At 47.6% G+C, this 16512-nt stretch overlaps 1 protein-coding gene across 1 annotated transcript; it reads right to left on the bottom strand.

Moving 5' to 3' along the window:
* Positions 1-14088: 14088 nt before the first annotated feature.
* LOC119822975 (myosin regulatory light chain 12B-like) lies at positions 14089-14888 on the bottom strand. Its single transcript, XM_038342684.1, has one exon. It carries the CDS (start codon positions 14833-14835, stop codon positions 14323-14325), a length of 513 nt encoding a protein of 170 aa, XP_038198612.1. The 5' UTR covers positions 14836-14888; the 3' UTR covers positions 14089-14322.
* Positions 14889-16512: the final 1624 nt, after the last annotated feature.

Below are 16512 nucleotides of genomic sequence, written 5' to 3'. Positions count from 1 at the left end.
TGAGCAATGGGTTAAGCATCTAACAGACATTTTCCAAGAGATCTACTGAAGGCCAACAGGTACAGGGGAAAACCAGCTGGTGAGACGACTCAGCGGGTAAAGGCACCTTGTGATACAAACATGGTGACCTGGGTTCGATTGCTGAAGCCCAAGGGAAGGTGGAAGAGGAGAACACGAGCTTGTTCTCTGACCTCCAAGGGGTTCTGTGGCCCGTGTGCCCACACTCATGTCCTGTACACAGCACAAACCGCTAGGGAGATTCAAGAGAAAACGACAGCGGGATATAATTGCACACCTGTTAGAACAGCATGTGTGCACATTGACGTGTGCCTGGGCCAGGAAACAAGGAAAGCGTGGTGTGTTCACACAATCAGCACTGTTAAGTCTCGAAAAAGAGGGCAATCCTCTGCTCTGCAATATGGACAATCCAGAAGGCTTAAAGTGAGATCAGCCACAAACAGGCAAATATGGTACAGCCTCATTGCACTGGCTGGTTTTGCGTGTCAACTTGACACAGGCTAGAGTCATCAGAGAGGAAGGAGCCCCGGATGAGGATATGCCTCAATGAGTTCCATCTGGAAAGCATTTTTTTTTTTTTTTTTTCAGTTAGTGATCCATGGGGAAGGGCCCAGACCATAGTGGGTGGTACCGTTCCTGGGCTTTTGGTCCTGCGTTCTCTAAGAAAGAAGGCTGAGCAAGTCATCTGTGGATCAAGCTGATAAGCAGCACTTTTCAGCTCATCCTCTGCATCAGCTCCTGCCTCCAGGATCCTGTTCTGATTTTGTTTGGTGATGAATGTGCTGCCAAACAAACCTATCCTCCCAACTCGGTGTTTGATCACAGCAATAGAAACCCCAAAGACACTCATCCGTGGAGTTTGAAAAGTTGAGAATATTGTGCTTGTTACCTAACTGGCTGTGGTGGAGGAGGACAGAGGGGAAGGCTGGGAAGGACAAAGGTTGATCAAAGCCTACAAAGTTCCCCCACGGACATGAGTGGGTAACTTTCCAAATCTGTTGCACAGCCGATTGATTTTATGCAGTAATAATTGTGTCTTTCAAAGTAAAAGTAAATTTCAAATACCCACAGAGAATGTCAAATAAGATGATGGATGTGTTAATTAGCTTGATTCAGTAATTCTACATTGCTTACATATGTCAAAACATCACACTGTATCTCATAGATGTATATAACTGTGAATAATAAATTATAGTATCACTAACTGGGCCAACAAGATGGCGCAGTTGGTAAATGTGCTTGCCACCAAATCTGAGGGCATGAGTTCGATCCCCAGAAACCACAAAATGGAGACAACCGACTCTTGCAAGTTCTCTTCTGATCCCCTCCTACATTATAGCACACATCCACGAAATATAAAAAGTTAAACATTATAAAGTCTTATACTGAAACTGAAGGGCTGACGGGTTAAAAATTATTTTTTTCTTGCCCCCTTTTTATTGGAACCAAGGCTCAAGGTGAACGCCAGTCCTGAAATGCCACTGACTGAGACCCTTCAATGTTCTGTACTACGGCAGAGCATTTGAGAGGGCCCTGGTGTCATCAGGCCTGTGGCCTGGAATCTAAGAACTTAAAAGATTTTGAGGTAGTGGAACACAGGAGCACAGGCAATGTTTAGTTTTTTTTTTTTTTTTTTTTTTAAAAAGAGGTTGACTTATGTGTATATTTTGCTTGTATATGTACTGCATGTGTGCCCGGTGCTTGCAGCAGTCGGATCAGGGCACCCAGGATCACCCGGAACTAGGAACTAGAGTTACAGATGGTTGAGAGTGTCCATATAGGTGCTGCGAAGCAAACCTGGATCCTCTGAAAGAGCAGTAAGTATTCTTAACCACTGAACCATCTTTCCAGCACCTACGGGCAATGTTTACATTGTGATTTAGTCAGGATTCTCTGAAAGATGGAATCAGTAGAAGGTTTTTTTCTTTTCATTTTTGAGACAGGGTTTCTCTGTGTATTCCTAGCTCACCTTCCTCCCATCGGTTGGTTAGATGGTACCTGCTCACACTAAGGGTGGATCTTCCCATTCAGTTCCCCTACTTCTTGTTTTGTGTCGAGGTGTTTGTGGTGTAAATTGTTTCATTTTGATTTTACTCTAGGGCTTTTAGAATTAGATTTCACTGGACTCATCTTTGATTTAATGCTTGTACACATTACAAGTATGGGGGGGTGGGTGGATCATATTCACCCAAAAGCCTTTGGTGTACCTGTAAACTAATAAAGTTACCCAGCTAAGTAAATCCATTTTCAATTATCAGCAACACAGTGACATCTTTTTAAATACACAGCTGGCATAGTACTTGATAGAAAAAAAATCCCAACCTATCATATACATTGCTTGACATTGACTCAAGGTGCATCCATTTTTGGTATCTTCTTATTGCAAAGACCCTTTATCAGCCTAAACGGCTAGAACAAGGAACGAATGGGTCCAATGACTTGAGTTTAAATGATGGGTAGAGAATGGGTTTTCTTCATCTTCTAACCTTATAACCACAACTGAACTCTTAGTATTGAAGGAGGTCTTGACTTTAAAACAGTAGAGATTTTGATGTGATTTGACAATGCAATTTTAAGTTTCCTGGCCACCAATTAAGTCAAATGTAAAGGGACCATTGCAAATGGATCTGTAGGTTTAGGGGAACCATCTCCACCCTCACCATGTTGGATGCTTTCTTAGGGACAGCACTCATTAGGGAACAGTAATTCCAGTCCCTGCTCTGTCACTAATTAAAACAGGACAACAACTTTCTAGGCCTGTGAAATAGGACTGAGGGGCTGGTAAGATGGCTTTGTGGGTAAAGGAACTTGCCTCCAAATGTGACATGACCGTCTGAGCGCAGTTCCAGACAGAGAGGAATAACGCACAGTTATTTTTTGACCTACACATAACATTCTGAGGAACATGCGTGTGTTGCGCGCGCGCGCACACACACACACAAACACAAATGAAAAATTTAAAGTTGGGTCTGTGCTTAAGGTGTGGCTTTTGCCCTCTGTTGTGCTGTTGTTGTATTGGTGACTTTTCAGAGGCGAAAGGTGGCAATTAATTGTCCTTACAGACTGGTGAACAAAAAAAAAAGAGATTTCACTTGAGAAAAGGAGGACTCCTTCAGATTGGCCCGTGGGCAAGTCTGAGGGGGCACTTTCTTGATTGATGGGAGAGGTCCAGACTACTGTGTGAGCTGGTGCCACCCCTGGGCAGGTGATTTTGGATTGTATAAAAGAGCCGAGCAAGCCTTAAGCAAGCCAGTCGTCAGCACGGCTCCATGGCCTCTGCTTCAGGTTCCGCCCCATTTCTCTTAAAGACGGACCCTCCCCTCCTCCACCCCAACTCCACCAGGGTGTTAGCCAAACAAACCCCTTCCACCCCAAGATACTTTTAGTCAAGGTGTTTATCACACACTTAGAGAAACCTAATGATGCAAAACCCGAACGGAATGGAATCTACCTAGAAAAAAAAAATATAATAATTTAGCATTGTCTGGGCAAAGTTGGAAAAAAACAGTCACAGTAGGAGCTTTGCAGACAGGCTGGGAATACTGACTAGCTTTTGCAGAAGCGCACTTCCGTTCAGAGTGGGGTCGCTCAGAGGTTCCTGGAGAACAGGGTTCCTCAAACCATGATTTAAAAGATCATGGGCCCCGAGTAAATTACTGGATAGGAAAAGGTTGGCGCTAGACTGCACACGCCCAGTCTCAGCCGATCTTGGTGACCTCCGGAAAACAGGTCGCCTGCAGCTCTCATTCTGGGCTTCCTGCAGAGCCACCGTCATGCCCCAGCCTGGAGCAGGCTGTGACTTGCAGTGTTCCCAGGAAAGGGCAGGAAGATGATAGGCACTGATCTCTCAAGCTGCTGCCCAGTGCCTGGTGACAGAGAGTTAACAATGCGGGTCTCACTTGGTCCCAAACACCTGCCCAGAACTGCGCGGAGTCGCGGGGCCCTGGAGAGTCTGTTGGGATTGCCGTTTGTGCGTTCTGTATATAGGTTCCAAGGGTGCATACGGGTGATCGGGAGGACGGCACTATCCTCTTCAAGAGGCACGTGTTCCAACGGCCTTTTACCGGTCTCTGGGCTCCCCACCGTGGCCCACACCACACCTCAGAGCTTCCCGGGCACCTCATTTGAGACCTACTTTTCTTCTTCTTTTACCGGCCTTGGCTTCACCCAAAGAGGCTCAGTGCTCAACCCTGAACCAAGGGTGGGGTTGGGTGTGTGTGAGGTGTCCTTCCCTCCCTGGCTGCTCAGATGTTTGCAACCGGGGGACCACCCAGAAGTCCCAGGGACAAATAGACCCCACCCTGTGATCAGCTTACAGTCAGTTATATTTTGAAGCTGTTAACATTAACCACTCGCATAATCTTGCTACCAGGAGACCGAACTGAAGAAGACCCTGGGAAACTCCAGAGGGAAATAAGCTCACCAAAGTCTACGGGATGGAAGAAAGGCCTGTCCCACTGTGTAGGTCTGCAGAGCGCTCTCGGAAGGGTACTGACTTTGCCTTCCCTTGTCTTTAAGGGAAACTTAGAATTCAAGTCAGTGAAGATGGCTTGCGTAAGGAGGCCTGTTGCCTTATGTGAGTTCTTTGGCCAGCGCCTTGCTCTGCTGGAGGTGCTGTGTCTCTTTCCAGTAGCGATTCCTGTGAGGAGGGTGCCACTATAGTCTCTGACTCATCCTCACCGCAGTCTCTGCTTCCGAAGAGGGTGACGAAGTCAATCGCTCCATGTAAAGCATCTGCCCAGCTGCTCACTTAACTCATGCAATTCTCTGCTTCCAAAGAGGGTGAGAGCATCTGCGCTTTCTACTTAACCTGGAGGAATGCTTTTCCATGCCGGGACCTGAGGAGGCCAGCCTTCTTTACCATCTTTCTCAGATGCGGGTTTTGACATCGCTTAAGTGTCAATGCTGCTGCCACAGCCCCTGCCCCTGTTGTGGATAGAGCTTACGTCCGCTCACCTTGTCGGTGCCCTTGTTGGCTTTCCTCCTTTACATCATCCATCAAGGACCTGACTTTGGGGACAGTTGAGAGCAAAATGATTCAATAACACCCTAGAAGGCCAAAGTGACGTCAGACGGCAGTGCCAACCAGCCTGCCAGTTGAGTGTGTTGTACACTCCTTTCTCCCCAGATATTCTTTCTCCCCAGATATTGAATACTGAAATATTATTGGAAAGTCACTGACTTGGCTGACCGGTCCCCAGTGTTGTCCTCGGTCTCGACTGCCCCATCACCCACAGGACGAAGGCAAAATTTGGGGCTGATTGGTGTTTCTCTCTCTTTTGTTTTAATTCAACTTAACCTTGACTCAGATTTTAAGTCTGCTTTTTTCTGACCATTACTTAGTGATGCCAACAGGAAATCTCGAAACTTCTGAATTCCCAATGCTCAGTGGAAACTGCAGTGTCTCCTACTATTGACCCCCCTCATGCTTCCTGCTCCCCCGTTCTTTTTTGGTAGCCTGCTTTCCTCTTTTCTGGATCACATAATGGATACATGTATGTGAATTCTCCCCTACCTTTCAACTGAACTACCCTCTGGGCACCTTTTTATCAGTGATCCCAGCATTCCCTCTGGAGTCATGGACACCACTGGAGCCAGTGTGTATGCAAGGTCCATTTCCCAGGCTGCTTTGGAACAGGTTTCTCCGACTTCTGTGCCCTGGTTTTGTCCTCGAAGCCTGGCCTATGCTCCAAAGAGACATGCTTTTCTTGGGTAGGCCCTGCCGACCCTTTTGGAACTGTCAGTAGAAGAGTTGAGTGCTAAGTGGCTTTTTGTCCCCGCCCAAGGTCACATCTCAGCTAATTTTACCATGTCAGAACACAACTTTCAGCTGGCATGACCAGAACCAGCCTTGAGTGTGTTGTACACTCCTTTCCATTTTGCATCAGAGAACCCGGGCTTACACGACGAGGGCACATCTGTGGCCACTGGAGGGCCTATACCATTTCTGTGCTTGGAGATAACTCCGTTCACCGTTACAGGTGTCAAACCTGAGACACACCTGACTGAAATATATTTGTAGTGGCCCAAGGCCAGCACTGTGCCTGGGCTGCAGCTCGGGGGGTGGGGAGGGCGGGGACGGGGATGACAGAGGAGCTGGAACTGAACTGCGTTGGGAAACTGTGCTTTCTGCATATGGGCAGCACATTTGACAGCTGCCTGTCTGGAGCCAACCTGTTACTACTGAGGAGCGGGCACAAATGGGGAGAACAGGCGTTTCCAGGCTTTAGTGTGTACTCCCTCACATGGGCCCTGGACCACTGTGTGTGGAGAAGATCCTCGGCAAAGGGCCCAGGCTCCACCAGCCTCTTGGATTTATAGCTGTTTTTCCCTTAATTCTCTGCTGGGCCAGGAGCCACAGCCCAGCTTCAGCTTGAGACCCTCAATGGGCAGTGATAGGAACTACTTTTCCCTACTACTTCCGGGGTTTTCCCGGCTTACCAGGTTCTGCCTCTTGACAGCTCTAGCTTGTAGCCAGAGCTCCTCCACACCCAAGCCTGTCTTCACGGGACACACAGTCTCCTGCTCCTCCCCAATCTGTTGTTGTTGGTTCTCTGCTTACTGTGGTGCCTCTTCACACTGTCTGTGGATCCGCTTGATTCTAAGGACATTCTACCCCTAGAGGCAGCTTTCATCCTTGAATCTCTACTGCCTTGCCTGTACAGTCCCCCTTCAGGGTTCTAAAATACTGCCTTTAAACTTCCTTGGAAGGAAGCTTTAGTCTCTGTTTGGAGCTCCTCCTGCTTTGACAGGTCCAACCTCCACTTGTAAAATTTAACCCTTGCTGCACCCCAGCCACTCAGAGGCTGCTGAGCTCTATCAGCTTTTCGTGCCTGTCAACAACCACTCATTGTGCCTTTGCATGTACCTCAGCCTTCTTTCGCCTGTTGGCGAAGCTAACATATCCAGCCCGGGAGCCACCACCAGATCCTCAGGACCAAGAACTATAGTAGATAATTTTGTTTGCACCGTTGTTATGTAACTTGTCCCCTATTCCCCCCCCCCCCCCCCCCCGCAGGGTCCCCAGCCCAGCTTTATGCCTGGAACATTTAACTTTGGTGCTTTACTAAGGGGGGAACACAGACGTCAGCACAGGGTCCTAAAGGTCTGTCTCTGTGAAGCGCTCCTCTGTCCCTGGAGTAGCTCTGCTTCCTGCCTATAATCCCAGCCACGAGTGAAGACAGTTTGCTGCTCTTGAGAGTATCAGCTTGACGGAGAAGACAGGAGAGCCAAGGAGCAATCTTGCGTCGTCTTGTGTTCAAATTAGCTGAGACCTAGCCTGCCAGAGTGCATCCTGTTGCATTATCAGGTACTGCCAGCACCATCCGTGCTGGGGGCGGGGTTTGTACGGGAGAGACTTCTGACCCTCTGCCAGAGGTCCTGATAAACCTCTGGCCAGAACTCTCTAGGGAAGAAGAAGGGCTCAGCATTCTCTGCTGTAGCCAGATTTTTCATGCCTTCAGGCTGAGCACACGAGGGCATCCCTGACCGGAGCTCGTCTATAGATGTCAACAAAGACCGGGGCCACTTCTGGGCTTATAGGCTCTGGCATTCTCACATACAGGCTGATCCATGTGGCTTAAAGTGCAGGTGGCACATCGGGAGAGAGACATCATGGGACTCGCATTTCTCTTGTCCTGAGCTCCCGGGAAGCTCGTCACCAAAGTGCTTCGATTATGGTCGCCTGTTTAGTGTGGCATGGTTATTTTTATTTTATTTTTTGCTTCAGTGGAAATACCTGGTCAGCAAGCTATGGTACTTCCTCTACCTTCTGAGGAGACAGCACCACTGACAGCCTGTGTTTAAAGGTGCCCCTCTGAGCCTTTGGTTAGAAGACCCCAGCTCTGGAATGAGCGGGTTTGGCCAGCGCTCTTTGTCACACCGAGAAGGTGTTAGTTGAAGACAGATGTGTAGGAGCATCAACCCGACTTTGCTTCCTGGTGCAAGATTTCTGCAAAATGAAGAAGTGAGAGTCCCCTTTTAAGAACCTGACTGCTCTCCCCATGAGGCCTTGTCCCACCAGGGAGAGGACCAGCTTTATGTCCGTATGCCAAACAAATGCCACTTTCTGACTTCCCTTACCAACTTGGGAAGTATGAGATTTCAAGCCAGGTAGACACAAGGCTGGAGGGTGCAGAGGCAGGACAAGGTGGGTTTACTTGGCTTTTGTGGTCTGCTTTGCCACCTCTCCATTGTCCCAGATGTACGTTGGAGACTAGACTTGATGATGTTCCTCCCTTCAAATAAAATGTTTCAATATCTCTTTTTGCATGCAGCTCATTAAAAGCAAATTGAACTTAAAGCCTGCTTTGGTCTGTGTTGCTATAACGAAATACCTAAGACTGGGGAGTTTATGAGCTACAGAGAAGGCTGGGAACCAATAAAGGGCACTAGCAAGTTCAGTGTCTGAAGCATCCATTACTCTTTTATTTTATTTTATTATTTTTTTCTTTTTTCTTGGTTTTTCGAGACAGGGTTTCTCTGCAGCTTTTTTAGAGCCTGTCCTGGAACTAGCTCTTGTAGACCAGGCTGGCCTCGAACTCACAGAGATCCGCCTGCCTCTGCCTCCTGAGTGCTGGGATTAAAGGCGTGCGCCACCACCGCCCGGCTCCATTACTCTTTAATGACACCTTTTTAGATATCCTCAGGTGCAGAGAAGAGGGAAAATGAAACTGAGGATGTGTCCGTTGTCATAAGAGTGGAAGATTAAAACCCTTTGGTGAAGGCCCTACTTATGGAGGACCCACGAGTTATTCACCCAGTGGAAGCTCATCTCTTGGTATCATGATGCAGGGTGTGTTCTCCCATGTGTTCACACTTAGATCAAAGTAGTAAGCAATCCCTGCAACCTGCTATGTCACTTAGAAGGATAAATTGAGCTTCTGGAAGCGCAGAGGATGGTCAGGCCAGCACCTGTTCTGCAGGGACTGAAAACACGCATGTGCGGCTGGAAGCACATAAAATGCACTCTTCATGGGAGTGCCCAGATTAGGAACCATTAGGAAAGAGATCAGCCTGCCTCCCGCCTACATTAAATATCAAACTTCAAGCATTCCAGTTGTACTCAAGTAGGGCTGACCTTGGTGTCCTGCTGAATCACCACTGGACCCGGTTTCTGACAACGCGACCTACTCAAGATACTTCACAATAGGAGAGCGTATTGTGGGAGCTCTCCAGGTGGGAGAGCGTAGTGCGGGCACGTCCCTCAGATCTACATATTTGATTGGGCGTTGATTCTGTTATACCCCTACAATAATAGACCTCATGAAGCCCTTGTGCTCTATAGCAGAAAGTTAGTTCTTTTTCCAAGGAACTTACAATGTAGCTGGAAAAGGCAGGTGAAGAGACTCAAAGTTACAACAGGAAAGGTCAGCGTCAGGCTAATGGGAGTCATTAAGGAGGTTCTAAAGCTAAGTGGTGGTAGTAGTAGTGCCAGTTGTATCTTAAAGGGGAGGCAGCCAGGTGGAAAAGGGCTGTTTTGGAGTCCAGGAAGAGGTGCAGTGCATGAGAAGTCCAGGAACTGAGGTCATTGTGAGAAGCACACAGGCAGGGAGCCCCCAGGAAGCCGGTGGGATGTAAAGATTCAGGATTTGGCACACTTACCATCACGGTGAATGCTTTATAAACCTATCAACCGAGTTCTTTATCAAGGAAGTGAGGGGAGTCATGAGGCACTGGGTTCCAGGTCCACTGCTGCCTGGAAACCAACCAAAGCAAAACCCCACAGTTACCTGAAGATGTTAGAAAGAGCTCTGTGGCCAAGTGAGTACCAGTAGGTGTGGTGTGACAGCACAGGGAAGGGAAGAAGGTGACATAGAAGCCCAGGGTGGTGAAGACTGAGCTGGGCTAAGAGGTAGGTGAACACCAGGATTAAATTGTCATTATGAACTTCTCGATTTTTATTCGTGTGTGTGCATGCTCGCGTGTACATGTACGTGTGTGTATGTGTGTGTGTGCCCAGCAAAGTGTCAGTACCCTGGGAGCTGGACTTGCAGGCATTTGTGGGTCATGTGGTGTGGGTGGCAGGGATCTGAGCTATAGTCCATTGATACAGCAGTGACTGCTCCTAACTTCTGAGCCAGATGAATAAAGGCTCTGAGCCAGATCTTGACACATTCCAGCAAAAACAAAGGGATAGTGATAAAACGTATCATAGATGCTGTGAATAATCGAAGGGTTTTTAAGGTATATTTTTTTTCTTGAAAATACTATTGACATCCAAAAGTTTTCATTAAAGAAAAGCATAAGATAAAGAACAGAAGTCAGACTTCTCATGGAAGTTGAGGAGATGAATTGAGAAGGCAGAGACTGGGGAAACATTTGCAAAGGACATCTGAACGGGATGTGGCAGCTCATGCTCCCAATCTCAGCACTTGGAATACTGAGACAAGTGGGTGGCTGTGAGTATGTGGTCAGCCTAAGGTCAGCTTCGGATACATAGACCTTGTTTCAAAAGCAAACCCTCCACAACCACCAGGAACAAAATCTCTAGCAAATGGTCAGTGTGTAGATTCCTGAAGGTCTTACCACTCAACAATAAAAGGACATGGCCCTTAGTAGAATAAGTTGAGGCTTTGCACATTTCTTTACGAGGGAAGCTTACATGTATCTAAGTAAGAGCATTTGAGAGCCCCCAGTGTCATTTTTTTCATTGGGGAAATTAACATTTCAATCTACCATGATCTCGAGAAATGTCAGCAGAGGCACAAAGTTCTTAGAATTCTGAGCCTCAACACCATGGGACAAGTTCACTTAGAGAGTCAGGAAGCTAAACATACACCCATCCCAACTCCACAGTTTTGTTTCTGTGTTTACTCTCAAGAATGAGAACTCATGGACCCTGAAAGTCTACCAAAATGTTCCCAACAGTTTTGTCTGTAATAGGCAAAAGTTGGGGACAGTTTCAACCACTTGAGTGCTTACATACACACACACACACACACATACACACACACACGAGAGAAAGAGAGAGAGAGAGAGAGAGAGAGAGAGAGAGAGAGAGAGAGAGAGAGAGAGAGAGTCATTAACATGCAAGAACATGGAGAAATCAAAATGTTTTACATGGGGAGGAAGGATGGAAGGGAATCACCAAAACTAACCAGAATGGGCTGGAGAGATGGCTCCATTGATAAAACACTTGCCTAATAAGTGTGGAGACTTTGAGATTAGTCCCCCGAACCTATATAAAAAAGTTGGGTGTGGTATCAGGCAATGGCAGTCTTTCAGGCTGGGGAGAAGAAACAGAATATCATCCTGTCTAGCCCACTCTGCAAGTTTCCAGTCATTAACAGAGCCCGTGAAACAAGGATGGCGTGTAGGCAGAGCCTGAAGAAGAAACTTGGGGTTGCCCTCAAGTCTCTACATACATGGGTACACACATGTATCTGGGGTTGCCCTCAAGTCTCTACATACATGGGTACACACATGTATCTGGGGTTGCCCTCAAGTCTCTACATACATGGGTACACACATGTATCTGACACCCCTAACTCACCTGGAGTAGACATAATCTTTTTGGTTGGGTGGCCCTGGGATTTGACAGGTAACTGAGGTGCTGGACCAGCCCTCTGCCCACCCCACAGCGTCTTCCCAGACAGACTTCCATGTTCTCTACCTGTGCTACCAGCCTGCACCCAGATCTGACATATCATTTTAGGAGAGAAATGGCCAGTTTAGCTCCACAGCTCTTGGGTCGTGAGGCTCTCAGGGATGCGCGTTCTCTGCAGTCAGCAGACTGCTGGTGATCTTCACTGCAAGAAGGGAGCAAAGAGCAGGCTGGAAATCGAGGCTTCTCTCCTTTTTCCACAGTGAGTAGCATTTATAGTTTCTTGCTTTATTTTATTTTACCCAGCTGATTAAGATTGGGCAAATCTATGAGACTGTATCCTAGGTATATAAGGATGCGTCTCCTGGTGACGGGAGACCTGGCCCAGTGGCTGAGCCCGCTTGCTGCTCTTGGAGAGGACACGGGTCCAGTTCTCAGCACCAACATGGTGGCTCAAAACCATTTAGAGAACTCCATTTCTAGGGGGTTGGACACCCCCTTGTCATCTCCATGGATACTAGGCATGCATATGGTATGCCTGCAAGCATGCAGGCAAATGCACTCATGCATGTGACAGGAAAAGAGACAGAATCTTTAAAAACATCTATAAAATTGCATTTTGTGGTAAGTGAATGCTGGGGTGGCTTCTTGGTGCAGACATCTCTGCCACTCCCTTGTGTTTAGTAGAGACTAGGCCTGTGGTTATGGTGTTCTACTTCTGGTGATAATGTTATACTATAGGCACAAGGTGGTTATCCTATCATAATTGGGTTTGGCCTAGTCAGATGAGTCCTAGGAGGAGAAGAAAGAAGGAGGAGGAGGAAAGAAAAAGGTCACAACAGAAGTTCCCCCATGGCCTGGAAGCAGCAAAAGCTTGGGTACTGCCATGGAGGAGTCAATAGGGCTAGATCTTGAAAGCCCTCTCTGGGAGCTTCATCTAGTCCTAAGTCAATAACTAGGCAGAAGATGTGACGTTGGTCCTTCAGCTGCAAGGAACAGCACCCAGCTGTTAACCTGACTAAGCTGACTTCACCTTTGTGGCACCCCGAGCAAGGAGCCTGTCACTTGCCAAAGGCCTCCTGACCCCCGGAAACCAAGACCTTGCATGTTTTAAGCCTTTCAGTTTGTGGTGATTTGTTAGGTAACGGCTAAAAGCTACATACAGTCACATATCACATGCCATAGGAAGACACACTCGGGTGTTTTCCAGAGTCAGGATATACCTGGAGGTCAGGTACAGGCTAGCATGAAGTCAGTGCTTGAACCAGGCCCCTTGGAAGCAGAACCGCAGGCAGATGAAGAAGAAGGCTGGAGAAAGCGTGCCTGAGTGGAACCAAGGTGGTGCTTGTTTTCACCGTGGGACAAGTTCACTTTGAGTGTCAGGATGCTAAACATACACCCATCCCAACTCCACAGTTTTGTTTCTGTGTTTACTCTCAAGAATGAGAACTCATGGACTCTGAAAGTCTACCAAAATGTTCCCAACAGTTTTGTCTGTAATAGGCAAAAGTTGGGGACAGTTTCAACCACTTGAGTGCTTACATACACACACATACACACACACACACACACGAGAGAGAGAGAGAGAGAGAGAGAGAGAGAGAGAGAGAGAGAGAGAGAGAGAGAGAGAAAGTCATCAACATGCAAGAACATGGAGAAATCAAAATGTTTTACATGGGGAGGAAGGATGGATGAGAATCACCAAAACTAACCAGTGTCCTCAGGTTGGTTTCCAAACCTTGTCCGAGGAAACAGGCTGCTTCAGGGACACCCTGGAGTGTCACTGTGACAGCATTGACCAGGACACTTGGTGCTTTGACCATTGTGCATACCTCCCCATGACAGGGACAGTGATGGAGAAGAAACTCGAGGCATTAGAATTGATCCGGTAAAGAATTTGTTATAGATTTGTCTAGGAGGCATTAAATCACACTATGTAGGGAACTCTGCCTCCAAAGCACCTCAGGGATAAGTAGCATGCTAACCAGGCCTGTTAGAGATGAGCAGCATTTATGCTGCTAGGATTGGTAAATGCTTGCTCACCTTGACTGGCCAGCCACTGAGCCCATCCCCAGAGAACATGCCTCTAACATGCAGCTCAAGGGGGCGGTGCAGGGTCACAACTGATGCTCAGTCCCGGCCTGCCAGAAGCCCCCGGTTCTCTCCTTGAGAAAAGCATAATTCTGTTAGATGTGCAAGATGACCCCGGGGTAACAACTATCGGAAAAGAATAACAGTGGTTAACTCTGGCAATATCATTGCTGTGTGAACTTCCCATGTGCCCCAGGAGACTGGTCGTCTCCCGTCGTTTCTGTTTACATTGTTCAAAGTGTAACCTGGGGCCAGGACCCAAAAGGAGATTTAAGGACGACAGTGTTTATAAAATGTATAAGCCTACGGTGTATATAATAGCAAAATCTGCCCAGGACTGAATCTTATTTCGGCAGTTGCCCCAGTTGACTGCATGCTTAAATGAAAAGAGCTTGCTTTCATTTCTTTCTTCTTTTTTTTTTTTTATGTTTTCCTGGGCTTTCACATTGTTGATTTTTATTCGCATGGCATTTTCAACACAATTTACAGCATTGTCCCCATTTCCAGTCTGATTATACAAGTGCTAAATGACAGAAAAGTCTGAAATAAATACATTACAAAAGAGGCAAAGCTGTGAACTAAGTGGCATGCAGAAGGTCCTACAGGTGGGGGAAGGAGCCGAGAAGGAAGTGAGTAGGGTCACGTGACAGGAGCCCCGCTGGAGCTCTTCAGTCGTCCTTGTCTTTTGCTCCCTGCTTGAGGATGCGCGTGAACTCGATGTAGTTGAAATTGCCCTTCTTGTCAATGGGGGCCTCCCTGTAGAGCTCATCCACTTCCTCGTCTGTGAAGCGATCGCCCATGGTTGTCAGCAGCTCCCTTAGGTAATCCTCCTGGATGGTGCCTGTTGCTTCCTCATCGAAGCATGCGTTTCGGATGACATCCTCGGGATCTGTGCCGTTCAGCTTCTCTCCAAACATGGTGAGGAACATGGTGAAGTTGATGGGGCCCGGGGCCTCGTTCATCATGGCATCCAGGTAGGCGTCCGTGGGGTTCTTGCCTAGAGAAGCCAGCATGTCATGCAAGTCCTCCTTGTCGATGACGCCATCCCGGTTCTGGTCGATCATGTTGAAGGCCTCTTTGAACTCTTGGATCTGGGACTGGTCAAACATGGCGAACACATTGGATGTTGCGCGCTGAGGGCGCTTCTTGGTGGTCTTGGTCTTGGCCTTTTTGCTCGACATGGTGGTGGTTTAACTCAGATCCGAGGACACACGCATGAGACGACCCGAACGGCTACTGCCTTGCTTTCATTTCTAAGTGTACAGTTACTTCTCACTGAGAAGGTGTGTAGTCTCTGTTACAACAGCACACAGAACTTGTCCACACAGAGTCCAAGGCCTCTTTAGATGGCTCCTCAGTGGACATCCATCCGCACAGGGCCCCCATCCCTCGTCTTCTCCTCTCAGTTTCCGTCTCCCCAGGAAGTCAGCCCTGGCTTTGTGAAGGTTCCCACTCAGTTCTCAGGCAGCCGCCGGATTTTAGGATGGATCTTACAAGGAAAGTAAAGGCTTACCATTTCTTGATCATCCTCCCTCTTTTTATTGGGGGCCGTGTTCACTCCTTCAATTATTAGGAGCTTGGAAAGAATCCTGGCCCATCAGCTGCTACATAAAGTGCTCCGTGTGGAGTTGTCAATGTGACAGTTATACCCTCCCTCGTTTGGATGATGGACATGCATTTGTGGTTAATTATTTAGTTGAATGAGTTAATTCAGACAATCTGGTAAATGCTGGTGAGCTCTTCTAGGTCCTTGGAACTTCACAGGATTCAGGGGTGTAAGCACAAAGTGGCAAGACCCCCCCCCCCCGTCACACCAGAGCTTAAATTTTAGTTGGAAAAACTAGCATGCAGTTAAAGATCCATACTATAGCTTCTTGTGTTGGCAAATGCTTGTAATCCCAGCACTTGGGAAGTAGAAGCAGGAAGACCTGATTTGGGGCATCCTCAGTTACCCAGCAAATTGGAGAACAGCCTGGTCTATGTAAGACTTTGTCTTGATGCCCGTCCCCTGGTAAAGGTTGAACAGTTACACAATAAACATGAATTAACAGCTTTCAGGAAATTCCAAGCTTTATGGGCAGAAATTCAGTCACCATGAGGACAAAAATCCCCTAGAGACTTTATGAAGGGGGCCTCAGAGAGCTGCCTCGCCATTTTCAACCATGGGAGGACATTTGTCTATGCCACAATCCGGGGCTTCCCAACTTCTAGCACTTTTGTAAGACACCCAGGCTAAGTTTTATGATAGCGGTCCAAGAGGCTTTAACTACGTTTGCCCCTCCTGGGTTTTCTTTGTGACAGTCAGCCCACAACTTTTCTTTTCTTTTCTTCGTGATCAAACCAAGAAGGGGGTCTTCAGAAGAATTACACCCACCAGCTCACACAAGATATAGTATCTCTAATGTAAGGCCTCTCCAGCATGGGAACCTGGCAACACCAGCACTTCCAGCCAATGAATGAAGCTTCCAACGCAGATTTTTGTCCTCATAGTGACTGAATTTCTGCCCATGAGTTTTGGGAGGGCTACCAACACCCAGGTGACAGTGTTAATGCCAGAACAGAAAATAGTTTTCAGCTTAATATTTTTTTTTTTTTTTTTTTTTTTTTTTGGTTTTTCGAGACAGGGTTTCCCTGTAGTTTCTAGAGCCTGTCCTGGAGCTAGCTCTTGTAGACCAGGCTGGCCTCGAACTCAGAGATCCGCCTGCCTCTGCCTCCCGAGTGCTGGGATTAAAGGCGTGCGCCACCACCGCCCGGCATTCAGCTTAATATTTATGATCCCAGCTTTGGGACTTGACAGGCTTCTCTAAAGGAGGGGAGAAGCATCTTTCGCCAGACTGTTCTTGGGTAAGGGATATGCC

Source organism: Arvicola amphibius, chromosome 9 (genome assembly GCF_903992535.2).
Source record: "Arvicola amphibius chromosome 9, mArvAmp1.2, whole genome shotgun sequence".
Taxonomy (NCBI): domain Eukaryota; kingdom Metazoa; phylum Chordata; class Mammalia; order Rodentia; family Cricetidae; genus Arvicola; species Arvicola amphibius.
Note: the sequence above shows the minus strand (reverse complement) of the source record. Positions and strands in the feature narration are given on the sequence as shown.

Excerpts from the sequence above, each read along its gene's own strand:
- LOC119822975 (XM_038342684.1), bottom strand. The coding sequence starts at position 14,835 with ATGTCGAGCAAAAAGGCCAAGACCAAGACCACCAAGAAGCGCCCTCAG.